The sequence below is a fragment of the Medicago sativa genome, chromosome 1 (assembly GCF_051527215.1).
Source record: "Medicago sativa cultivar Bolivia chromosome 1, Bolivia_mono, whole genome shotgun sequence".
NCBI lineage: Eukaryota > Viridiplantae > Streptophyta > Magnoliopsida > Fabales > Fabaceae > Medicago > Medicago sativa.
The window spans coordinates 60,798,769-60,825,703 of NC_140749.1; the positions used below are offsets into that span (position 1 = coordinate 60,798,769).

General features: G+C 33.2%; 3 protein-coding genes across 6 annotated transcripts; all 3 read left to right on the forward strand.

Moving 5' to 3' along the window:
• The first annotated feature begins 237 nt into the window (after positions 1–237).
• Positions 238–11,081, forward strand: LOC146956020 (uncharacterized). Its single transcript, XM_085749003.1, has 3 exons — positions 238–643; positions 10,441–10,680; positions 10,735–11,081. The coding sequence occupies exons 1-3, from the start codon at positions 238–240 to the stop codon at positions 11,079–11,081; spliced, it is 993 nt and encodes a 330-aa protein (XP_085605129.1).
• Positions 11,082–16,733: 5,652 nt separating this feature from the next.
• Positions 16,734–19,172, forward strand: LOC146956021 (RNA-binding (RRM/RBD/RNP motifs) family protein). 4 transcript variants are annotated; one of them, XM_085725739.1, is made up of 5 exons: positions 16,734–17,196; positions 17,457–17,558; positions 17,987–18,361; positions 18,593–18,696; positions 18,808–19,172. In XM_085725739.1, the coding sequence occupies exons 1-4, from the start codon at positions 16,855–16,857 to the stop codon at positions 18,653–18,655; spliced, it is 882 nt and encodes a 293-aa protein (XP_085581865.1). In that variant the 5' UTR covers positions 16,734–16,854; the 3' UTR covers positions 18,656–18,696; positions 18,808–19,172. The 4 variants fall into 4 exon arrangements, with proteins under 4 accessions (XP_085581865.1, XP_085581858.1, XP_085581878.1 ...); XM_085725732.1 differs by having other exon boundaries at positions 18,811–19,172; XM_085725752.1 differs by having other exon boundaries at positions 17,987–18,322.
• A 2,463-nt stretch (positions 19,173–21,635) lies between these two features.
• Positions 21,636–25,823, forward strand: LOC146956022 (protein CNGC15a). The gene is made up of 7 exons (XM_085725727.1): positions 21,636–21,694; positions 21,949–22,483; positions 22,831–23,043; positions 23,384–23,676; positions 23,769–23,880; positions 24,149–24,385; positions 24,808–25,823. Exons 1-7 carry the CDS (start codon positions 21,666–21,668, stop codon positions 25,528–25,530), a joined length of 2,142 nt encoding a protein of 713 aa, XP_085581853.1. The 5' UTR covers positions 21,636–21,665; the 3' UTR covers positions 25,531–25,823.
• Positions 25,824–26,935: the final 1,112 nt, after the last annotated feature.

The window sequence follows — 26,935 nt, forward strand, 5'->3', positions numbered from 1 at the left end:
TGTGACATTCAATGAAACCTCGAGGGAGGTGAGTGTAATTTCCCCAAATAAATACTAAACATGCCATTAAGCTTCCCTAAAAATATGCAATTAAACTCCATAAACGCATACTATTATTCTTTTTACTGCCTAAACGCATACTGTTCTGAGCACTAGGGTTTCTAGCAAAACGATATTTTTTGAAACCTTATTATTTACCCTAAGATCGCTTGTGAAGAAAGTGTTCCCTGATAAACAATGTTGAGAAGATATGTTGGTGCTGTTTCTGTTTCTTCTATTATTCCCAACAAGTTTACTCCTCGTACTCGTTTTGTTTCGTCCTTCGCCTCGTCGTACGCCTCCCAACTAGCTTCTTATCCTAACACAAGTTGGAGCGGTCCTTTGCCTGTGACTGATCCTCGGGAATCATCGCATACTTGCTCATGTCCTGTTTTAGGTTTCAATGTCATGCTCTCTAACGGTATGGCTCCCATATCCGATTATAACTTTATTTTAGAATCTCTTGTTAAAGATGGGTCTTACCCCACTGTTTTTTCCCTTTTCAATAAATTGGATGAGTCTACCCAAGACATTCACACTTGGGCTATCCTCATCAAATGTCATTCTGTCGATGGTAACATGTCTTCCTCTCTCTCTCTCTCTCTCTCTCTCTCTCTCTCTCTCTCTCTCTCTCTCTCTCTCTCTCTCTCTCTCTCTCTCTCTCTCTCTCTCTCTCTCTCTCTCATGTGTAAGATATATGGCAACAAGGATGGCACAAAAGAACTTGTTTGTGCAATGTCGATTACATGCTTTCTAGTTTGTTAATTTAAGGACTTTGCTTTTGCTTTTGCTTTTAGTTGCACTTCTATTCTGTAGGTGATAATTAGTTGCCCAGTGAGTGGACAATAATCGTGTTTAATGTATTTTTAATAATGTCTGGATGTGGGCAATATATGTATTTCCTTCATACAGATATATAGGAGATACCCATGTTTCTTTGTTTTATGCTCTTTGATTATATAAATATGTCTATGATTGTCTTGGCTTGTGACATTTTCTTGAAAGCCTGAATCAATTATAGCGTTGTAGTTTGCAATGAGCTGTGATACATTTCTCCTATACATGTTCAAAACTGAGATGAGATGTTCAGTATTTTCTCAATTTCTTTAGGATAATAGTTTTAGCCATATAATGCTTTCCACAATATTATGAACCATAATTGGGTCTTCATGCATGGAAATTTGGCGAGGAACAAAAATTACACTTGACATATGTAGCACCGATACTTCAAGTTGAAGGGGTGTCCAATGTCTGACACTGACATGTAATTACATTCAATTACGGCTATTTTCATAGTTTATCATTTGTGTTTGCATGTCAGTGTCAGTGTCTGTGTCAATGCTTCATAGCATTTGACCACAAAGATTGCCTTGAAATAGGGACTTTGTAGTTAGTTTCCCATCAGAAGTTCTAGTTGTGAAGCAAACTTAATATTTTCATGCAAAAATTCAGTGTTGGATAGCAAACTCACAATCACGGGTATGAGCTTTTGTGCATCTAGTTACATTTACACTTAAGAACATCCAAAATTTTCATCAAAACATGAGTTTTATGGTAAAATTTTATCACAATGTATTGTGCTGAAATTTAAATGTATAGTATTTTCCTCATTAACTCAAATTGGAATTTTAATCGATGCAAGAGTAGTTTGTGAATAGGTATAACCGATTACATCTCCAGTAGTTGTAGAAGGGATGTTGTGAAACCAGTTATCCAGAAATTTGTTTTTGGTGCTGTCCTTGATTGGATTTGGTCAACTCGAAATGAGTTTGTCTTTGATAACAAAATTCATACCAGTGGCAGCATCGTTCGACAAGTGGAGAGTTAATTTGGTCAATGAGATCCGCGTTACTATGGTGGAATGCACTCCTATAAGCCCTGAACTAGCAGTCCATAAGGTGAATCAATTTTTTGGTCGCAGACCGGCCCTAGATGGAATGATTAAAAAAAAAAAAATTGTGATACTTTTGTGTCTTGTAAGGAGTTTCGGTAGCATGTGGAGGCATTGCTAGAGATGCAAATGGTTGTTTCCTCTATTCAAGCAGAACTCTGGGTTATTGCTTGCTGTCAATGTCATTAACAATTGATGTGTTCAGTCCCACGATTGATTTGGGATGGTTCAAGGAATTGAAGAGAGGGCGAAATTTTTTGGTAGCTTTGCAAGGTTTGACCTTCTTCTGGATACAACTTGTAGAATTTTTAATTATGTTCCTGCCTTTAGTTCAAACACCCTCATCGAGGATGCTCATCATCAAACCTTCCCGAGAGGATTTTAATATATTTTTTCTCCAACAAAAGAATTGATAATGTTGCTGGAAATTTTTGAAAGAGTGGTGAAAATTATGTACCAATAAGGTAATAATGTCGTAGACCAAATAACAGGAATATTGATGCCGGCGTTGCTCATATAAAGGTAAGGAGAGAGGGTAAAGATGTATTGGATGTTTATGCATTAATGCATGTTGTTGTATTCCTAAACTGTAATAGGAGTTAAACACAGGTAAGGCTATATGGAGGGTATTTTCAAAGTCTTGATAATGTTCTGATGCAATATCAATATGTATGATTGGTATGCTAGAATTTAGAGATAAGAGCAGATACATTTGTAAGAATTGGGAAGATTACTTGTGTTTTATTGTGCTGATAATTGGTTAGCAGATCTTCTGCTGTAGTTGTTTGATGACCATTAATAAAATCAATTCATTTTTCCATTTTCAAAAACAAAAACAGAAGTACTAGAATACTAAGTTTGTGTTTCAGGCATACATGACATTATAGACCAAATTTATTTTAACATGAAAACCAACGTACATACCACTGACTAAGTGTGGGATACTAAGTGGTGTCGGTTAAATAGATCTAAAGACATCATAATATTTTATCATAAACAATATTGTATTTCTATCGAACACACTAATCTCTAGATCTTAATAATTTATCTTATAGTTTTTATTTATCTTCCTTTGTCTCCGTTGATTTGAGTATTTTCCACCTAATCAAATTACATAGCCTGACAAATACAAAGGCTAGGAAGAAATTGAACATCGGTTGATGACGAAGAAATAAGTTTTTCCTTAAATAAACAATTACATGCCTTAATTCACTTGAAACATACATTCATTTACAAATTCATGCACTACGAATCATTACACTACGAATACACTTGCAATAAAAAAAGTGTTTTCAATTATTCAGTTTTTTTGCCAGATTGCAATGTTGCAGCATAAAAAAGTTAGCCAAATGTTCTCAGAAAGTTGTAATGTGGAATGGGTGATGGTACCCTAATGAGACAAGCAGGAGCTGATAGATTATCTCTACAACAGGAAATTGGACTGAATATAATACGATGGCCACGTTCAATAGGCACTGTAACCATCTGAAAGGCTTTCATGATTGTAACAGAAGCCTCTTATTTTGATTAAAGAAAACAGACCTATGTAAATCTTGAACAAGCCTGCACAAGAGTTATCGACTGGTTTTATATATACTCCACTAGATGTTGTTAATGAATTTGCTGACTGCTTCATTAACATGGAAGAAATGCACATCATGCAAGTACCCTCTGTTCCCTTAGTGAGGCTCGACGCCAAAACAATATACTCTATTCGATATGGTTTCATTCAACCAGTCCGATAGAGGTACTTTTTCTGCCTCTTCTCTGTTATAATTACACGCAGAGGGCAATCAGCCCTATCGCACAAATTACAATTCAGCTGTTTTCTCATCTGTCTTCAGACCACATTGCATTACCATCTACATGAACCTTCTGATCTGTTGAGAACCCTCGCAATGCCATATATGTTGAAAAACTTGCATATACACACACTGCTGAAGCTCTAATGGCAAAAATTTCAAGCTGAAAAGCTTGCATATACACACATCTGTTGGTTTTTTATAACCAAGCCAGGGCTAGTTAATCCAACTTTAGATCTATAATTTGATTTCTATTAGTTATTAGTAAGGGAGCATTTCAGAATTATATGATTCAGATTCAATAAAAAAATACTTCAATGCGAGGAACCAAAACAATTTTAGAACTAACTATATTTACTTATTCTCTCCCAAGGAAATTTCAGATCCACCTATAACAGTTATGTGCAAAGCATAAAAATAAGAAACAATAAAACTTCAAAATTAACTAAGAAACAATAAAAATGTGAATGAAACATTAACTAAGAAACTCCTCGAGACTTGGAGACAGATTTCGTGTGATAAGGGTTAGTTTCCAGAGCCCTGTAAGTTGTTTCTTGAGCACCTAAACTTTTAGTATTAAAGTGGGAAAAAGAGAATCGAGGTCAATGCAAGCAACTTGTAAATACAGACTTAGACTCTTGAATTGATAAAATATATTTGTCCATGATAAAAGTAGTATACTATTTTGCGAATTTGTTTACAAGTTCGCGAATTTGATATAAGACTAATTTTACTGGAGCTGTTCTCAAATATTCCTATACACCAACTATTTTTGTATTGATTGAAAATGCAATTTGAGTTGATCAGTAAAATAATATTCCTTAAAATTTCAGCAAAGTATGTTGGAATATAATTTTACCATAAAACTCATGTTTTGATGGAAATTTTGGCTGTTGGAAAGTGTAGCAATATGCACAAATTACTAGAAGGTTTAGGAGTCAAATAATTACGAAAGCTCTTACCATGGATTGCGAGTTGCCTTGTTTCCAGACAAGTAACTTGTGACGGGAAACTGGCCACGAAGTCCCTATTTCAAGGCAATCTTGGTGTTCAAACGCTATGAAGCACAAATATATATATACACAAACATATGAAAACTAGTAATAAAATATGAAAATAGAGTAATTGAAAGTAACTACATGTGCCGTTGTTGGACGTTGGACACACCTTCAACTTGAAGTGTCGATGCTACTACATAGGTCAGATGTAGTCTAAGTTTCTCGCCAGATTTCAATGAATCAGATAGTCAAAAGAAATGTGGGAAAAATTATATGGCTGAAACTGAAACTATTATCCTCAAGAAATTGAGAAAATTCTGAACATCTCATTTCAGTTGTGAACAAGTGGTTTAAAAGACTATTATCTCACCGAAATATAGGAGAAACGTATCAAATCCTTCGCAAAAATTGATTCTGGCGTCCAAGAAAATGTCACAAGCCAAGACAATCATAGGCATGTCTATATAATCAAAGAGCAAAACAAGAAATGTGGGTACCTATCTGTTTGAAGGACATATATTTTGACCTAATCCAGACATTATTAAAATTTGAATTCATGAAAAATAATTACTATCCACTCGCATGGCAACTGATAACCCATAGAATATAGAATCGAAATTAAAAGCAAAAACATGGTCCTTTAATTAGCAAACTGTAAAGCATGTAAACTACATTCCACAAATAAGTTATTTTGTACCATCCTAGCTTATTTCCATGTATCTTACACACAGAGAGCGTGCCTCGTTATTGTTCTGCAAGTTACATCACCATCATCATCAGGAATGCAACCAACAATTCCCAAGCAAGCCAACTTTAAATAGTTTGTTATTCAATCAAATTCATCTTTAGTATGATAAAATTTGGAAAGTAGCAGTTTTACGACCTTTTGTGCAATCTTACTCATAACAGCATTTCTTGATCCACCTTTGAATAGTCCATCAAAAATTGAGTGATGACTAGCAGCATTAGGTTTGACACCACCTATTATCATCATAGCTGCTTCACTTTTAGCAGGTTTCACCTCCACTCGTTTGGTACGTAAATGTAGAGTAGGAGGAGAGGGGATTCTTGTTTAAATTGACCGAGGATGCAATAACCATGGATTAGATTTTGATATGTCATGCTATTAGGCTTGATGTTGTTGGCATTAATCGTTCCAGAATATAATTGATAGGCTTGCTTGGTTTACAAGTCTATCTTTGCAGAGCCTAAATATGGTTGAGTATGATGTCATTGTAAAAGTGCCTTGCTTTGTGAATCTCGCCTTTCTCCTAAAAAGCATCGAAAATATCATTCAAAGTTTGAAAAGTAGGATGATTGCCGATGTTGATGATCTTATGGAATCGAGAGATAGCTGAAGACATGTTACCAACATATCTTCTTAAAATTGACGGCACTGCTGCGCAACACAGGACCAAAATCGACTGGGTTATGTGATTTCTCAATCGGTTTTTCACTTGTTACGTTTTTTGGTGAATTCGCTTTTAGTTCTTGTTTTTATTTATTTATGATTTCATTCTTACAATCTATAACGCTGCTCATATACTTTCGAAAAACTTTTTCATTTTTAAAATTTGTGTTTATTTTAAATTGTTTACAAGGAGATATAGAACGCTTATAGTAATAATTGTGAAAGAAAATAATGGAAGACAAATTTGAAAGAATTCATGTTCAAAAACCAATGCTATTAAAAAATTGTAAAACAAAAAAGTAATTAATATATTAGATTTTTACTCTCTTGTGTTTATTAGTTGAAATGAAAACCGAAAATTTTGAAAGTAAACAGACCCTTCATGTTTTAAAATTCCAGACTTTTTGCCCTACTCAATTTAGAGTTTATTTTACTTATTTTATAAGTGTGATGATGAGGTGACACAAGTGACGGAATGTTATGGTGATGTTAAATGCGAAACCAAACAGAGGTGTAATCTATGTACACATTGTCAATGATGAATAAAATGAAGAGAGGAAACAACAACATTGAACCAAAACACTGCATAACAAAAGTGTATTGCAACTTGCAAGACACACGAAGTGCTAGTTATGAATGTACTGATCTAGCAGCTTGAAACTAATAGAATCAACCAGTTTGAAAACATAAGAAATTCAATTTTGATACAATTAAAATAACCTAACTGTTCTGCTATTTGAATGCTTAAAAAGTTGTTAATCATTAAACCATGTAGTTGCATGGCCACTAAACAAGGTTACTTTATAGGTTGCAAAACAATTGCATGAGTTTATAGAACAAATCTTATAACATCTGATACATTTGTTAGAGGATTTGAAAAATGAATTCTTGGTTATTATTATCCATGATTTTTATCTTGATTTGTTTATGTCCGCAGCTGTAAATCCAAGATAGCAGCTCTGAGCCGCTGACACCAAAAGTGGGATAGTGTGTTAAAGCATATGAACCTCATGAGTAATGACTGATTTGAAGCATACTAGCATCCATTGCATAAACGTTTTTCAATCTAGCCATGACCTCATGAGTGACAAGGTCACTGTTAAAGTATACATTTTGAAGAGTTAAAATCTGATTGAAATGTGCAAAAAGAGAATCAGGCTAAACAATAAACATCCCTAACTACACAGTACTAAATTCCAAGCTTCCATTGGTTGGTATATCACATATATTCTAGAATCTAGGTAACAAATATCAGTAACAAGGGGGTAAAAAGAATGGTTTAATTATTTTGTAGGTCCTTCTACTATTTGAGAATTTTTATATAGCTCCCTAAAGAGCATGTAAATAAGTTTCTTAAGTAGATCCCTGAATAAATTTCTTTTAACAGATTCCCTGAACTTTTAAATAAATTAAAAACACTTTTTTATTGAAAGCTTGTAATGCATGGTATGGCCAAATGCTAGCTTCAAGTTGATGTGCAATGTGACAACACAATATTTAAGCTAGCATGTTATTGCTTAGTTTCACAATCCTCAATAATATCTAGACGAAGAACACAAATATGCAAATATACATTTATCTATATCCATGTCACAAGACCGATAGAAAACTCAAAGGGTTTGCAAATCATTGTTACTCGCTCGTGCAACTTCGTGCGTTAGTGAATCAGCTACACCGATCAGCTGCAGCCTCAAACATACACTATCAAAAGCATTAGTCATCTTTTTCTGCTTAAGAGACTGCTTCTAGAGCAGCCTTCAAAGCTTCTTTCTTCAATTCAGCCTCTTCTGAATCTTCCTCTTCATTAGCCACATTTGATTTTTCCTCTACCATGGGTAAAGCTTCCGAAGATAGTAAATCTGACTTTTTCTGCATAAAGTGGCTATAGAGCTCAGTTTGTTGTATCAGAAAATTAAGCCTCTGCTACAGTCTCTTAGCTTCTCGAAGCTCCTGTTCACGTCTCAAAGCTTCAGCAGCTTCTTTCTCCTCTCTTTTCCTCACTTTGGTATGTAACGAATGAAAGTGGGAAGTAATAGCTAACTTAAGCCAATTATAAAAGTGAATGTACACATGTGTGACATTTTCACATTCAAAAATAAATATAAGAACAAATTATGAGATATACAAGTCCTCCCTAACATGGTTGTCACTTGTCATGTTGTCTAATTCATGAGTCCTCCATAACATGGCCATTTTTAAGTTTACTTTCTCGGATTTGGATTGACGTGCGAGTTTGTTGTGAGTTTACGAATTCAATGTAAATTTTGAAACAAAAGGCCAAAATATGTTGGTTGTAACCTATTCACTTGAAAAAACGAAAAGGGAGTTGCAAGATCTCTCTTGTCTTGTCCTTTTTGTTTTACACATTAGAAAACTCATAAGAACAACAAACATTTCTCTCGGACTAGCATTCACACTGCACATTTTTTACCATAGCTGAAGGGTTTTTTTTAGTAACAACTTATTTTTCACCTCTTAAAGTCTTCCCTTTCTCTCTTCTCGAAACTCCAAAACAAAGCCTTAAGGGGATATTTATATTCCATTTTTTTTACAAAAGTTGTACCGTAAATTTAGCTTTTAACAATGAATATGTTTTTTCTTAAAATACAATACAAAGTTTTTTTTTTTTCATTTGGGGTGGGTTGGTTGGGCACGTGAGGGGTTATATAGTTAGTATGTTGTGCAGCTCGTTGGTGGTGTTTGGTAGAACACGACGACGCAACTTGGGTGCAATTTCGATTAGAATATCGTTGCAACCGCAACTTGTGTAGATGATGTGTAAACCTTTATATTGAATCTTGTACCCAGGGGTCATTGATCCAAATTTCTCCAACCATTAGGAGGGTCAGATCCACTTCAACACAAACACAAGCTAACCTTCTACATTCCACCTTCAGAATACTATTATAAACTTGGCTTAATTACACTTTTGGCCCCTAAGTTTCCCAAAGTTGTTATTTTGACCCCCTAAAAAATCAACTCTTTTCAGGTCCCCTAAGTTTACTTTATGTTGCAGTTTTGCCCCCCACGCCAATTTTGACTCAGTCAACGCTGACATGGATGCCGCATGTGTAATGTTTTAGGGGGAATTAGTCACTTTAGTCCCTGAATAGGAAAGGAGTAGTCACTTTAGTCCCTGAATGCAGAGAAATTTCATAACAGTCCCTGAATGTAGACTCTGTTGGTCAATTTCAGGGACTAAAGTGACTAACGGAGTCTACATTCAGGGACTAATTTGACTAACAGAGTCTGCATTCAGGGACTAAATTGACTAACAAAGTCTACATTCAGAGACTATTTTGCAATTTATCTGCATTCAGGGACTAAAGTGACGACTCATTTCCTATTCAGGGACTAAAGTGACTAATTCCCCAATGTTTTAATTATTTTTGTATTTTTTAAAATTTTTTATTTTGTAATTAAAAAATAAAAAATATATAATTTTTGTAATGAAAAAATTGTAATCTATTTTTTTTATTTGTAATAAAAAAAATATTTTTTGTAATTAAAAAAACAAACAAAAATTTAAAAATTATTTTTTTATTTTTGTAATTAAAAAAACAATTTTTTATTTTAATTACAAAAATATTTTTTTATTTTTTTAAATTATAAAAATAAAAAAACAAAAATAAAATAAAATAAAAAATTTACACATGTGTCCGTTGACTGGGTCAAAATTGGCGTGGGGGGCCAAAATTGCAACAAAAAGTAAACAGCGGCCGATTGCATATGCCATAGCCAGTAAAAACTTTCATCATAGTAATGTTGTAGATCTATATTTTAACCTAAATGAAGTTTTAAAAAGATTCACGGGGAGATGAAGATGGAAGGGGGGATGAATATGGAATTTCGGAGGATGAACCCTAATTGCACGAACTTATATGAGTGACATTTTGTCTTCATTTCTTCAAAAAAAAAATGTATTCCATTTATGAATTGTCCCTTTCAAATGGCCAACTCACTAAAAGGACGAACTAATTTCAACTTTGCCAACATTTTGAACCAACTTAAAAACGTTCGAAACTTAAAACATAAAAGACAACAAACACATAAAATAAAAATAAATACTAAACATGCCATTAAGCTTCCCTAAAAATATGCAATTAAACTCCATAAACGCATACTATTATTCTTTTTACTGCCTAAACGCATACTGTTCTGAGCACTAGGGTTTCTAGCAAAACGATATTTTTTGAAACCTTATTATTTACCCTAAGATCGCTTGTGAAGAAAGTGTTCCCTGATAAACAATGTTGAGAAGATATGTTGGTGCTGTTTCTGTTTCTTCTATTATTCCCAACAAGATCATCAACACCGGTCATCATCCTACTGCTGAAACTTTGTATTATCTTTTATATGGTTTTTGTGATAGAGATCAGATTCACAAAGCAATGCACTTTTACAATGACATCATACTTAAAAAGGGTTTTCAGTTGGACCATGAGTGTTATCTTGTTCTAATCAAAGGACTATGCAAGATAGGAGAAACGCACACAGCAATACAGTTGTTGAGGCGTGCGCTCCAGATTGACAGGGAAGGTGACTTTACTCTCCTGCTGTGTTATAATTCAATCATATACAGGCTCTGCAAAGATAGACTTGTAAACCAAGCCTATGATTTATATTCTGAAATGATCCGTGTGAACAACGTCTCACCTAATTCTACCACGTATAACCATCTAATTTATGGTTATTGCATCCTCGGTCAATTTAAACAGGCAATTGAATTCTTTATAGAATTGGAGGCATCAAGAACCGCCTCACCAACCCCTCCTACTTTAGTTACCCAACGAGACATGAAATCTGCTACCGGTCAGTTTAAACAAGAAATTGACTTATTAATGATAAAAATAAAATTGGAGGCAGCATCAAGAACCGCGGCCTCTCCAATCCCTCCTACATTAGTGAGAGTTGGAGTTGATAATGAGAAGATTGAATGATTTTAAACGCCATAATTCACTAAGATATTGGGCAACCTTTTGGTAAATGAAAATGAAGGTATGTTGCTAGAAATATATGGTTCAACAAAAGGTTTGAAGTATGAGAATAGTCTAAGACTTTTTGAGATGTAAAAATGGATATTCATGTTTAATGGTCCTCATCAATAAAGTTAGACTAGACATGAGAATATGTAATCTTGTTGTTAAGGCAATTTTTTACTACTAGAGATAGAGTAAATGAAACAATATAATAGAGAATATCTCATCCTTAGACATGTATTTCCGAGGTAAAAGGAATGAATAAGATTTTGATAGTTTGTTATAATGATGAATTCCAGTGATTCTGAGGCACTTTCCATTATTGTATATTTTCAAAACAAACATCAAATTATTTTTCAATCACCTTGCGTCCTTTATAAAAAATACAAAAAATAATATATTTATTTCGATATGTAGGAGATAAAAAGTGCTACCTTGATTTTCAAAAGTCAATGTGAGATCAATATCTTATTACAACAATAAAATTGTGCACTTGCGTCGTCATTTGGTGGAGAGGTGGTATCCTAAAACGTTGTCATTTCATATGCCATTTGGTGAAATCTCGATTAAGCTCACCACATAATCTAGTGTAGTTATGAGAAAAATTTAAAAGAGTTATGAGAAAAATTTAAAAGTGGGTACGAGAGCAAAATGGAAAGTTCATGAAAAATGTAAGGTTGAAGATATAAATGTAGAGATGTAGAATAAAAATTGTCCTTTATATATCTATCATTCTCTGTTGTGTTTTTTTAACTCTCGAATTTGTAAGGTAAGAAGATTTTAGTAATGCAGAGGTTATTAAACTCTGACCAATAATTACATCATAATCGGATTCAAAGTTTCCCAAACAATTTGTTTTAATGAGACCTCATTAAATTACTTGAGATTAATCACTAAACTTTTTCTTTTCTTTTTCTTTTTTTTTTTGAATACTAAACTTCTTCCTGAGTGCTTATATTTATTTTGGAAAAATCTTTTTTCTATCATCCAGTAAAAATTGTCTGTTCACACTCTTAAAACGATCCAAACCTCACTCGCCACTTGCAAAGCAAATGGAAGAAAACCAACTTTCGTTTTGTTCACAACAAAGAATAAAACAAAATCATTTTACCCACTTGTACTGTTGTACATACCAACATGCCAATATCCATCCATTTTGAAAAAGAAAAACATCTCAGTACAGATTTCACCCATTAGACCACAACCCATTTGCAGTTTCTCACAATCATATATACGCGTGTACAAATATGTTGCCGTAAGATAAATGGTTGGACACTTTTATTCTAAAACTAGCTCTAATATTATTTTTTTATTGAGTGAAATTCATTTTCATCTCATCATATTTTAAAATATGAAACACATATTCTTCAAAAAAATAATATAGAACACATATGAGTTTCGTTCAATAAAAATATAACGTTAAAAAGAGAATATCCATAATACTCGTCTTCGTTGTAATGTGAAATATTTACGCATAAAAAAAGAAATAAAGAAAGAATTTAATGATAAAATAAAATACACCTCCAATTAAATTACCTTGAAAAATTTATTAAATTTTTAGAGTATGTTTGGATGTAGTGATATAAAATTTTAGAAAAATTAAAATTTTAAGCAATTTTTTTTTGTGGTGTCCGGGGTTCGTACCTTGTGTAACGCCCGTCTTAATTATTTACTTAATTTAATGAGGATTTATATATTTATTTATATATATATATATTTATATGATTTAAGAATTTAAATAGTTTGCATGATTTATAGATAAATTATGTGATTTCCTAGAATGACGTGAAGTATATTGATGTTGTGAAGTTGTTATGTTGGTGTGACTTATTTTATTATTAAATAAAATAAGATATGAGAAATAAAATAAAATATTAAAAATTGGGCTGTGTTGTGAGATGAGCAATTAGTAGTGAGAAGAGTAATTAGGAGAGATAAATAGACAACAAAAGTTAGAAAACAGAATACGTACGTTTTTGGAGAAAAAGGGAGAAAAGTCAGAAAGAGAGAAGAACAAAAGGAGGCTATTGATTTCTGCTATTACCAGGTAAGGGTGAGACGAATTTTCAATATTATTAAGAGTATGATTCTATAGGATGAATTTAGCATGATTAGATTAAGTTTTGGTGAGAATTGGGAATTAGGTTTAAGACCGAATTTGATGATTGAATCATGAAAAGATGTTAGTTTGATGCTAAATTAGTGTACAGAACTTAGATATACCATAAGATGATAATTAGATGTTGAATTGAGGTTAGAATTAGGAGATTAAGTGAAAAGTTAGAATTTTTAGGTTTCTGGCCGTACTGACATTCATCGCTCGCACCTGCGAGCAAGAACACTCGCAACTGCGAGCTACCCCAAGACACTCGCAACTGCGAGTAACATCGCTCGCAACTGCGAGCCAGACCTTTGAGCTCGCCACTGCGAGTAGAATCACTCGCCACTGCGAGTTAGGCTGTCAGTTGCTCAAAATTGTCCCGATGCGATCCTTTCGCACGTATAGTCTGGAGCTGACCTTGGAAGTAAGAATGAGGGAGGTTTAGGATGTTTCCAGATGTTACAGAAGTCTGTTTATATGACTGAAATGATTAGTAATGTTGCATGAATAATGTTATGATGTTTTATGATATTTATGTTGATGTAATCCATTCCTTAAATGATGTTGAGATATTCCAATACTGTTATATGTTGCAAATCTGTTGCTGTTCATTGCTGCTGACCTATAAAGTCTTGAAATTGCATGAGTCGGTCTATGTTGCAAGAGTTTAAGAAGTTGTCCATGATTATGAGTCGTATGAGTTGTTTATGTTGTTGTCTAAGTTGTTGGAAGTTGATGTTCATTGCATGCTCATTAAAGTTGGGGGCTTTAGGCCCGGCAGCCTTTGTGCTCATTAAAGTTGGGGGTTTTAGGCCCGGAAGCCTTTGTGCTCATTAAAGTTGGGGGCTTTCGGCCCGGCGGCCTTTGTGCTCACACGTTGAGGAGACTATTATGCTCATTTTGTTGTTGATTGGTACCACATGCATTCGCATATCAAGAAGTTTCATGTTGCTTAAGTTGTCAAGTTGTTGTTGAGTTGATAGAGTTGCATGGTCAAAGATGAGTTGTGTTGTCAAGTTGTTGTTGAGTTGATAGAGTTGCATGGTCAAAGATGAGTTGTGTCGTCAAGTTGAGTGTTAAGTTGACTATGATTTGCGATGAAAATTAGTAATGGTATTTGATGATTGTGTTTGTTATGAAATGAAAAATATGCTGATTGTTAATTGTTGATATGTTATTAATGTTTAAGTTGTTAAATGCATTTTATTGGATTATATGCTTAATGTATTGATTATGAAATCTCACTCCTTCTGCGTATATGTTGCCTCGACCGTGGGTAATGTGCAGGTAATAAAGATTAGAGGCGTTCATGAGTCGACTCTTCACTTGGTGTCTAGGTGCTCTGATACGTAACGGGATGGGGGCTTGCTTTTACTTCTATTCCTTACGTGTCTCTTTTATGAACTAATTTATGAGATTTTCCAATAAGGCCCGCGTGCCAAGACTTTTAAATGTTGAACTATTTTCCGCTGCAACAGTTTTAAGATTTTCATGATGTTGAATTTGAAGGATAATTATTATTATCTGTTTTGAGATGTTAAAGTAGTGTGTGACATTCCGTTATGAATTAAATACTCTGATTTTAAATGAAATTTTTATGTTGGGAAAACGGGGTGTTACACATTGGACCTTGCATATATTATGCATTGTCCTTACCAACTGAGTTAAGCTCACGATGACTTTAATTTTGAGGGGTCAATTTGCGGTTCTTTAATTTTTTTGAAAATTATGAACACCGAAATGTAAAATTTAAAAATATTATAAGAAGAAAGAAATTCGAAATTCCTAAGTTTTAGATGTCATTTGAAATTCTATAAATTTAACTTGGACAAAATATTTCATAAATTTTCTTAATTTAAAAAAAAAATCTTAATTATGATCCAAACAATTAAATTTGCCCAAAAAAATTTGAATTCCCTCAAAAACTTACATTACCTTAAAACATACCTCATCCAATCACGCTCCTTAAAACATACCTCATCCAATCACTCTCGTAATGAATGGATTCTCTCACTTATTTTTCTATCGTGTCTCTCGTTGTTATCATCTCACCATTAAATATTTTTACTCTCATTTTTTGTATTAAAAACCAATTTTATTTTACCCTTTTACATTCAACGGTGAGATTGACAACAATTGAGATACACGAAGAAAAAAAACAATTGAGAAGGTCCTTCTCAAATCCTTTTCTAAAATCCACTTTATTTTATTTCAAAAATATCTACCATACTTAAGTTTTGGCAAATGTTAACTTGTGCCCTCAAGGGCACATGTTAAGGAACTAATAATAGAAATAAACATATGAAAAGTCGTGCATTCAATTTCTTAAAAGTTAAACTATCATGTTTTCCAATGTAAAATTGCTCTTTTTGGGTTCATTAACATGTGCCCTTAGGGCACAAGTTAACATGACCCTTAAGTTTTTAATGGACATCAAGTAAATGATGGTTCACGTCCTATTTTTAAGAGTTTTATATTTAAAGTGATATAATATGAACAAGTGTTTATAACTGATGACAATTGTCACTTCACAGGTCAATTTTGTAAGACTGAAGGTTGTCAAATTGATCGACTCGAAACTCGTATGAGTTTATTTCATATTAAAATAATTTTTTGAAGGAACATATTAAAATAATATTAAAATTATTATACACACATATATAATACTATAAATACATCAATAATTCAAAATTTTAACTTAATTATAAAAACAAAAATACATCAAGTCATCATAATAAAGTATTATGCTCATAAGGTTGCATCAAAAACATAAATTACCCCACCAAATTTTAAAAACATCCAAAAAGATAAAAGTTTATTAGGTTTTTAAAGTTAGCAAAATCTAGAGCAAACACAGGAAAAAAAGTGTTGATTTCTTCAAAATCGGGTAAATTGAAATAAATTAGCTCGTTTCTATGTTTAGTATAATCACAAAAAGGTAGAAACGAACTAATTTATTTCAATTAGCTCGGTGAATTTAACATAAAATACTGAATCCATCAATAATCATAAAAAGGTAAATTTGTATTAAAAAGTGGTAAATTTTATATTTAGCATTATTATTATTGACGAATTATGTATTTATTATTTTAATTCATTAGACAATAGAAAAAAGAAATCAAACAGGTTGTGCAAATTTGATCCAAAGAACTCAATTTTTATTTTTGAATGGAACAAATTTTCATCCGTCATACTAACTTTAGGTAAAAACAGGATTAAGATCCTCTCATGCTGTCTATCTTGCTTTAATCTCAGCCATAAACTAACTTTTTTTTTCTCCCTTCTTTATTATTATTCTTTCGTACATGCATCAATCAACCGTTGGATTGAAAAATGAGAGAAGGTTGAACCAAAAGAGCCGGAGAGGATCGACATTCCTAAAAACCCATGTTAACAAAAAAAAAAAAATGCAAGAGAGATAAATATCTTATGATTATGAGGGATGAATTAGTAAAATGCCACCAAAAAATCATATCCTACCTTATCATCATGCACCCTTTCATTTTGCAACCGTTCCCCTCACTTCCATAAATATCACACTCCTCAACCCTTTTCCAAACCCTCACTCACTCTCTTCTTCAATAAACCCTACTTTCCCCCATTCTCTCAAAACCTTATCCATTTCCTTAAACCATGTCTTCCTCTGCAACATCCTTAGTACTTCCATCACTCTTCACCAAAAACTCCCCTCAATGTTTCTCTTCACTCCCTTCTCTTTCCCTCAACCCTAATTTCAAACCCTTTTCCTTTTCCTCTGTTTCTCTTCGTCCATCTTTGTCTATTTCCCATCGTTTCATTTCTCGTGTTGCTGTTTCTTCTGAATTTGACCAGGAAGAAGATACCTTTGATGATGGTGATGATACCCCTAGTTACTCTCCTAACCAGAGGTTGTTTGTTGGTAACCTTCCTTTCAGTGTTGACAGTGCTCAACTTGCTGAGATTTTTGAAAACGCTGGGAATGTTGAAATGGTTGAGGTAATTTCTTACAAAGTTTTGTTTTTTTATTGTTTAATTAGATACCCTTTTGGATGAAAATTATTGGGTTTGTGATAATTTATTATAAAGTTTGGCATTTTATGGTTTAATTGGATACCCTTTTGGATGAAAATTATTGGGTTAAGATTAATTTATTACAAAGTTTGGTTATATTTTTGTTTAATTGAGTACCTTTTGGATGAAAAATAATGGGTTTGTGGTGAATTTAATGTTAAATTTTGGAATTTGTGTTCTTTCAGGTGATTTATGATAAGACTACTGGAAGAAGCAGGGGATTTGGTTTTGTTACTATGTCTTCTGCTGCGGAAGTTGAAGCGGCTGCTCAGCAGTTGAATGGCTATGTGAGTTTATTTTTCATCATTTGTTTGATAATTATTTAGATGTTTTGTTCTGAGAATTTTTGTTAGTTGTTTGAAAATTGAGTATGGTAATTGGTGTGTGTGTGTGTGTGTGTGTATAAGTAATTAAATTCAATGTTATTCTGTATGAATGTGACTGCAGTGCCATAGTACACAATTTGCTCACACAAACATGTTTTAATTGTGTATTGATGAATTTTAATAGTTACAAGTAATTAGGTACTCCTATAGGGGTATATGTATTTTATTAAAATGTGGATAAGGGTATAACTATGGTAGTACCTTATCCAGATCTACTCATTGTAACTCTTATATCTGAGTTTGGATGATATTAATTTTTTACCTATGTTACAAATGACTTTGGCCATTTTGTTTATAACATCTAAGGAAACAATTTTGGAAATTTACAGGTGGTGGATGGAAGAGAATTGAGAGTGAATGCTGGACCACCACCTCCCCCTCGTAGTGAGAACTCCCGTTTTGGTGAGAATCCTCGTTTTGGTGGTGATCGTTCTAGAGGTCCTCCAAGAGGTGGTTCTTCAGATAGTGACAACCGTGTTCATGTTGGTAACCTTGCTTGGGGTGTTGACAACTTGGCACTTGAGTCATTGTTTGGTGAACAAGGACAGGTTTTGGAAGCAAAGGTAATCTATGACAGGGAAAGTGGAAGATCTAGAGGATTTGGCTTTGTGACTTTCAGTAGCGCTGATGAGGTCAACAGTGCTATTCGAACCTTAGATGGCGCGGTAAACATGCAAATCCCTCCTCTATTCAATATGATGCAGGTCTTTTTAATTTCATAATTCAAATTAGATTTATGTTACTTTTAGATTATGAGTTAGAATTCAGGGACCCTAATTTTTTTAATTATGAAAGGGTTAAGTCCCTTGGAGGATTCAAAGCCATTGAGTTGTAGTTTTGCGTCTTCAACTCTTCATGTGTGAATTGGTGTTGTGTAAAGCTATATTATGTATTTAACCACTGGAGTCTTGCATAATCTGGTTTTTTTTTTGTAGGACTTGAATGGCAGAGCTATCCGAGTCTCACCAGCTGATAGTAGACCAAAGCGTCAATTTTGAGGATTTTGCCTTTCATCTATACCCGATCAAGAGAGGACTCGGTACCATCCTTCACCTATATAATATGCAATGTTCTAATGCAGGACATCTTAGAATCATGGTGTTTATTTTCCTCATGAATTGGACTGAATGTTCTAACATCTTATTGTTAGCAGGTAGTTGGGAGTTATGTGGCTGCAATTCATCTATGTTTTCCAACTGTTTGTGAAAGAATGCACTTCATACTTGGTAACTGTATCTACACAAAGTAGCAGTACCTAACAAGCTTCATTCTATAGAAGAGATAATACTCTCTTGAAATTTGAACGTGTGCTCTAGATTAAATAGATTTTATTTTAAACTGATTTGTTGTAGTCCGTATTTTACCGCTTTATTGGTAGAGTAGATTGCTCGATGTTCATTAGTTACTGTGATTCAATTTTGCAACGATATTGTGGAATAATTTTACTAATGCGAACGTGCCTGGAAAATTATCAACCACAAATTTATTTTATGGTTTACTTGTTATGTTGGAAAATATGATTTTAATGTTGATCCTTCCCCCACCCACCCCCCCCCCCCCCCCCCCTCTAAGTTACCATAGTGTTTCTGAAATCCATCTATTATATTTTAACCAGCTATTGTTCTATGCTTTTAGTTTATGCACCAATTTATTAATGTTTAAAGGAATTTGAAACTAATCTTAACATAATCAAGAAAATCAATTGTATTAAAATTTGTCATTTTAGGGTAGTTTTGATCGGTTGTATGGGAAGAATGTAAGAGATGAAATGAAATTGGCTTATGTTCCATTGCTTGAATTTTTTAAGAAAAGAAGTGGAATGCATTGCATTTCATTCCATTGCTTACCATCATATTTTGTTCCATCCAATTTGAGAGGAATGGAATCATGTTTTTTTTTTTTTTTAAACTGTTAAATACTGTTTTACCTTTCCCCTCGGATAATAATCAACCTTTGTATTTTATTACCTGTCCAATTGTTTTTGATCCAGTTCATAATTTTCCATCTTTGTGTGATCATTATATTACATCAACTTTATACAGCAATGAATGTTCTTTACTCATCTGTGCATGCTGTATCTGTACATTTATTTAACATTTTAAAAAGCAAGATTGAATATTAAGCCATGCTCTGCGCTATACGTCAAATTTGTGTGTATGTGGCTGGTCTCGTAAGCATTAATTTGTGATAGTTTCCTAGTCATACAAATGTTTGGTTTGGGTAGTTGTATTGTACTATGTGATGCAAATCCAGCTATGCTGTAATACTGCCTTTGTAATTTTCCCCTATACCATTAACCTCTAAATCCACCCTTAATTTTGTCTCAGCCTAGTCACGGTTATTCTGCTTGGCTTTATAACTCCTCAGCTGCATAAATAATTAATGATATTTGGGATAAGGATTTAAAGCCTAGTCTACACATTGTAGGTGTGAGTCGGTTTTATATTGGTAATATGTTTATGATCTATCTAATGAAAATGGTCGTATCTTATGTGTAATTGTCCTCAAAATTCATGTTTTGATATGAAACAAATAGAAGACTTCTATTGAATGTTAGTGTAACTTATTTATAGATCATTTAAGCTCTCCGTCGGGATTAAATTGAAAGTAAAGGTAATCTAATGCCAAACTCTGTGTCAAATAACGAGACTCATTAATCAATTAATACTATTTTTTAACTTAATTTGTACATGCGTTATTATTGATTTTCTTTTGTCAAGTTGTCAGAATTTCACCCATAAGATGAATTAGTCGAGATTATCGGTTCAAACCTGACTCTACATATTGCAATTGTCTTGACAATTAAGGTTTTTGTTACACATTTTGTCGCAAATGAGTTTCTTTTCGGTGCGATTGTGTTTTAGCTTTAAGTGGTATTTGCCACTTACAAAAACAAAGTGAATGAGAAATAGAAGAATTAGAACTGTATTAAACGTTTATTACTTGGAAACAAAGCAACAAGAGTTAGGTCTTGTGAAATGTGTTAGACTTTTACAACCTGACGTGACATGGACCAAGTTTGTATATTGGTTAAGGAAGATGGTCACATTTAGTGTCGTGCCTCGAATAAAATTATCTTCGATGAAGGAAATACATGAAATAAAGAGCTTATTCGACCAAAAAAAAAAAAAAACAAAGCGCTTATTGTTTATAATACAGTTCGGATTTGTCGAATCATGGATTTAAAATGGTAAACCTGTTTCTTGTCAAAAAGAATTGAACTCTGTTATACACGTGAACACAATGAATGCCATCATATATTCTATAAACATCGTTAATTTTTGTCCACTGATTTGGAACAAGAGTTTCAAAGAAAAATTAGTGGTGAATTATTGGTATGATATTGCCTAGAATTCACTTTTTAAGTGCATTGTCCCTGACAACTGAGCTATGCTCACGAGGACAATATCATTTATCTTATGTACTAACTAGCTAAATGACCCCGACCCGACTATCTATATTTCAAACAAAACAAATCAAATATTGAACACCACTAAAACTTTTTCCTGTTAAATTTATTTTCTTATATCCCCCTTATACATAAATATTTCTACTAAACCTGAATGTGCTCCTTCTTTTTCATTGATACGTTTCCCTAAAAAATTTGCATGGATTTAAAAATTGAAATAAGTATATTATAAAGCCAGTAAGCCATTAATCAAATTGACCATAGTATTTTTTTTCATTAGTTTTATCTTTTTAACTCCACAAAAAATAATGTCCATATATCAAATTAACCATGAAGTCCAAGGAACTGCGACTTTGAATATAGTGTCCAATTCACAGGTTTTAGCAAAAAGACTATGGTACCTATAGTTTAGTAGTTGTCACACTTTTCAGTCACATGAATTCCGGCAAAAAAATATGGTACGGAAAATTAGCTTTGAGATTTTGTGGTTGAGCTCTTAAATTAAACCCTTTCCAAATAGTGTTTTTTTGCACTTGTATATAAGTTTTCTTATATCTCCTATTTTTCTTGCAGGGTAAAACTTGAGCTATACAACAAAAATGGCTTCTGTTATATCAAGAGTCGTAAGGTTTGCATAATCTTCCCTTTAACATTGTAATTAATATGACTTATCAACTTAAGAAATTATATTTCTATTGTACTATATCGTTATTTTCAACTTCGTTTATTTATTTCTAATCCCGAAGAAGTAGCCTAGTGGTATGAGTTGATACATCGAATGAGTTCTATCTAGTAGGTCTAGGGTTTGATCGTTACTACTAACAATTTCTTTTTTTACAAAAATATGTTTGGTGCTAAAATTCAGTGTTATTGTGAACTCAGGTTTCATGATGATCTTGAAAAAGAGAAATTACAAGAAGGTGAAGAAAGTCAAATGGAAATGAGTGCATATGAGATGAGGAGTGAATACAAGCATGGAAAAGAAAAAGATGCAATAAACAAGCCATCATCAAATGGAAGAGGACTTTCAAGAGTTTTTTCTGAAGATTATGACGCTGGAGAGATTTTAGTATTCGACCCTAGAGGACCTAGAATAAATTTATGGAACAAAATATTCTTAGCAGCTTGTTTGATTTCATTGTTTGTGGATCCACTTTTCTTTTACTTACCAGTTGCTAAGAAAGAAAAGTGTATTGATATGTCAATTGGTCTTGAAGTTTCACTTACTATAATTAGAACATTTGTTGATGCATTTTACATTATTCATATCTATATTAGGTTTCAAACTGCTTATATTGCTCCTTCATCTCGTGTTTCTGGTCGAGGAGAACTCATTATTGATTCCTCAAAGATTGCATCAAACTACATGAAAAAGGAATTTTGGTCTGATCTTGTTGCAGCACTACCACTTCCTCAGGTATATTCCTGATATTCATTTTTAATTATCAGTATAAATCACTTCATCCTCCAAGGGCTTCATCACATGTGGTTTTCTACACTTCTATCTTTACTTATAGTAAACCAGCCAAAGAATGTCGCAATAATGCCTACATGGCTAACAATTCATTGAAGAAATAGTGAAAATGTTTTAAAACTCCCGTAAAGTGTGAGCGAGTACAAAATATGTTTAAATGTTCTGTGTTGGTTTGTAGGGACAGTCACAAATCCTGAAAGAATGTATTAGCCGTTCTTCGCATAATTAAAATATGAATTTTATGGTTTGCAAACATGGCTAACAATTTGATAATTCATATATAATGCTAGGTACTCATTTGGGCTGTAATTCCAAATATAAAAGGGTCAGAAATGATTGCATCAAGGCATGTAGTTCGCCTGGTGTCCATTTTCCAGTACTTATTGAGGTTGTATCTTATTTATCCTCTATCATCTAAGATAACCAAGGCAAGTGGAGTAATGATGGAAAAAGCTTGGGCTGGTGCAGCTTATTATTTAACACTCTATATGCTTGCAAGTCATGTAAGTCACTCTTCCGAAAAATGTTTTTCGTAATACTTGCGATCAAAAATGGACTTATGTGAGCGTACGTACTGGTATGAGCATTTGTGATACTGTTTGAGGTAACTTATTTTAACATAAGTATTTTTGCAGACTTTATAAAAACTTATAACATGTCCATAAATTGTTTTTAGCTTATTTCCGTAAGTTCTATAGGATAGCTTATGAAAACAGCTTAGAATTAGATGAAAACAATTTGATTTTAATAGTGTATACATAATCACTTAGATGATACACGCTTATGCTATACGCACTTCCTTGCTTCTGATTCATTTCTTAACCTTTTCTTTATTTCAAAAAGGTTTTAGGATCAACTTGGTACCTGTTATCAATTGAAAGACAAGATGAATGTTGGAAGAAAGCATGTACACTTCAATATCCACATTGCCAATATCATTATCTTGATTGTCGAAGCTTAAGTGATCCAAATAGGAATGCTTGGCTTAAATCAAGCAATCTATCAGGTCTATGTGATCAGAACAGTCACTTCTTTCAGTTTGGAATTTTTTATGATGCTGTGACTTTGGAAATAACTAGCTCAAACTTCTTAACCAAGTATTATTATTGTCTTTGGTGGGGATTGAGGAATCTAAGGTAACTCAAATTTTGGATGAAAAGTTTGATAATTTCTTGAAGTAAAAGTTTTGTCCATATTTATTCTAACCAATTCTATGATGAATTTGCAGCTCTTCAGGAGAGAATCTCCTAACAAGTACACATGTTGCAGAGATAAATTTTGCTGTGATTGTTGCAATTCTTGGATTGGTGCTTTTTGCACTGCTCATAGGAAATATGCAAGTATGTATAGCGATTATCAGTTTATTAATGTGTCATGATCGTTTTCCGTGATATATGTATGTCCTGCTTAGATAAACGGTTTACTTAAATGTTTATTGAATAAATATTAATCATATAAGTGCTTGCATAAGCAATTTCTACAACAAAAGATAAAGCAGCTTAAGCTATACTAGAGAGGTTATGAAAATAAAACAACTTATGGACATGTCACAAACTGCTTTCATAAGCTCTCCCAAACACGCCGTTACATTATTTCTTTTATTGACAGACGTACCTTCAATCGACCACTATACGGCTGGAAGAGTGGCGAATAAGAAGGACAGATACAGAAAGATGGATGCATCACCGGCAGCTCCCTCGTTACCTGAAGGAAAATGTTCGACGCCATGACCAATTTAGATGGGTAGCTACTCGTGGAGTTGACGAGGAAGCAATTCTTAGAGATCTTCCTGTTGATCTAAGACGTGACATTAAACGCCACCTTTGCCTTAATCTAGTTAGACAAGTAAGTAAATCTTTGTTTTCATCTCTGCATCTGTATTTGCTTTTTATTACACAGATTATGGATTAAACGACTTAGATTACACATTCACTAATTTAGATTAGACGGATCTGCTGGGAATCTGTTTCCGCTCTACTTTACGTGCAAATAAGATTTTAACTTCTAAATCAGTAACAATTGTGGTCTCAATCACTGATATTCCAGAAATTCATTCGTGGTCAAGTTTGACCAATGCGATCTCAATTTTGGTCGCATAAATGTGATCATTGATAAATAAAAAATCTTGATGTCTCCACTCTTAATCACATAATTTTTCTTAAGAAACCATGTGTGTGACACTTTTTTTTCTTTTTTTGTTGATATGTTGCTTGAGAAACAAGTAAACAAATTAAGAATGAAGTACTAATTGGACACTAATTGCACAGGTACCACTATTTGATCAGATGGATGACAGGATGTTAGATGCAATATGTGAAAGGCTAAAACCAACTCTATGCACTCCAGGAACTTGCATAGTTCGCGAAGGGGACCCTGTCGACGAAATGCTCTTCATCGTTCGAGGACGTTTAGATTCTTGCACGACCAACGGTGGTAGAACTGGTTTTTTCAACACCTGCAGAATAAGCTCAGGCGACTTCTGCGGTGAAGAGCTTTTACCATGGGCCTTAGACCCTCGCCCGACTGCTGTGTTTCCTTCATCAACTCGCACAGTGAGAGCCATCACAGAAGTCGAAGCATTTGCACTCATTGCCGAGGATTTAAAGTTTGTAGCAGCACAATTCCGCCGGTTACATAGCAAACAACTGAGACAAACCTTTAGATTCTATTCACATCAGTGGAGGACATGGGCTGCATGTTTTATACAAGCAGCTTGGTTTCGGTATAAGAGAATGAAAGAGACAAATGAGGTTAAGGAAAAGGAGAATCTTATGATGATGTCAAATGTGAAATATTATGGAAATGATGATTCTCAATATTTCTCTGCACCTCTGCAGGTGCCAAAAGGATCAAGTTATTCAATGTATTCTGGAAAACTAGTAGGTAGTTTAAGGAGAGGAAGAAGCATGAGATATGGTTCTGAACTTGATATGCTTGGTACATTAAGGAAGCCTATTGAACCAGATTTTAATGATGATGATGATGATTAAAGGAAATTTAGGAATGAATAGTTGTTATGGAGAAGGTTTATTAATGATTAGTGTTAATGTGTGTATTAATTAGTATCATTGGTAGCGGATTATGTATTCTGCTTGCTAGTTAAATTAGTTATAGTAATACTTTGTAACTATGCATAACTTATATCAATTTTAGGCTAGGGTCAAGGATGGAATTAGGAGAAATTTTGCATGAATAAACCATTTGACAAATTAAGAGTTTTGTATTAGATGTAATATGAATTGAAAAAGTATTTATAAATAGACTATATTTCTCATTTTACAAATAAGTTGATTTCGTAGGGTTGAGATATACAATATAAACATAACCAGGATATATTCTAAGCTGGAAGTAGAGCATATCAAACTTCAATTGCTAAGGCTAGTGGCGTAGCCAGAAACTTTGAATAGTGGGGGGCTATATGTGTGTGTCTATATATATATATATATATATATATATCTATATATATATATATATATATATATATATATATAAACTTGTAGCATAGCCATCATCTTTAATAATTTGGATCTTAAACAATATAGACGTCAATGTACAATACTAATTTAGAGTTGTCATTTTGGTCTCTAAATATGTGGTGCACTGGTGTGTTATCACTAAAATATTGAATTTTATCAAAACTATGAGCACATCTTCAAATGTTTCATTTATTATTAATTGTATAGACCAAATTAATTAGTGAAAAATATATATAAAGATTAACTTAACTAACTAAAGACACATTTAAAAATTAAAACGACTAATAAAAACTAAGGTTTGTTTTTGTAATTTTAATAGAAATTATTAATAACCCATTTTGATTCAAAGCCTTCAAGTTTTTCCATATATAACATTACATAATCATCATACATTAATTATTAGAAAAATGAAACCAACACAACAGAAGGTGTTGAGAGATGCAGCCAAGCGTTTTTGTTTAAAGGCTCCATAACATCTTTAGGAATGGTTGGTAAAACTTTTTACTAAATATTATACATAAATATATAATATGTGTATTAATGTGTGTATATATGTAATGCATGAAGCAACTTTCCAAAATTAGTGGGGGCACAATAAGCCCACATATAGCTTAACGTGGCTCCGCCACTGGCTAAGGCTATGTTTGCGAGTTTTGAGGGGAAAATTTTGGAAAAAGGAAAGGAGAAAAGGGAAATTGAAGAAATGATAGTCGCTCAACTTGAATAAAGGGTTTTAGTTTTCTTCATAATAAAAATCCTATAGCTAAGGAGAAAAGCAAAATGGAAGAAATGATTGTTCACGGTATAAAACAACACTTTATTTTTTTGATTTTTTTTTTTAAAAGAGTTAAATTTTAAAAAATATATTTATAGAGGAGTATTTTTGTAACATAAATAGATGGTTGTGTCGTTAACTACT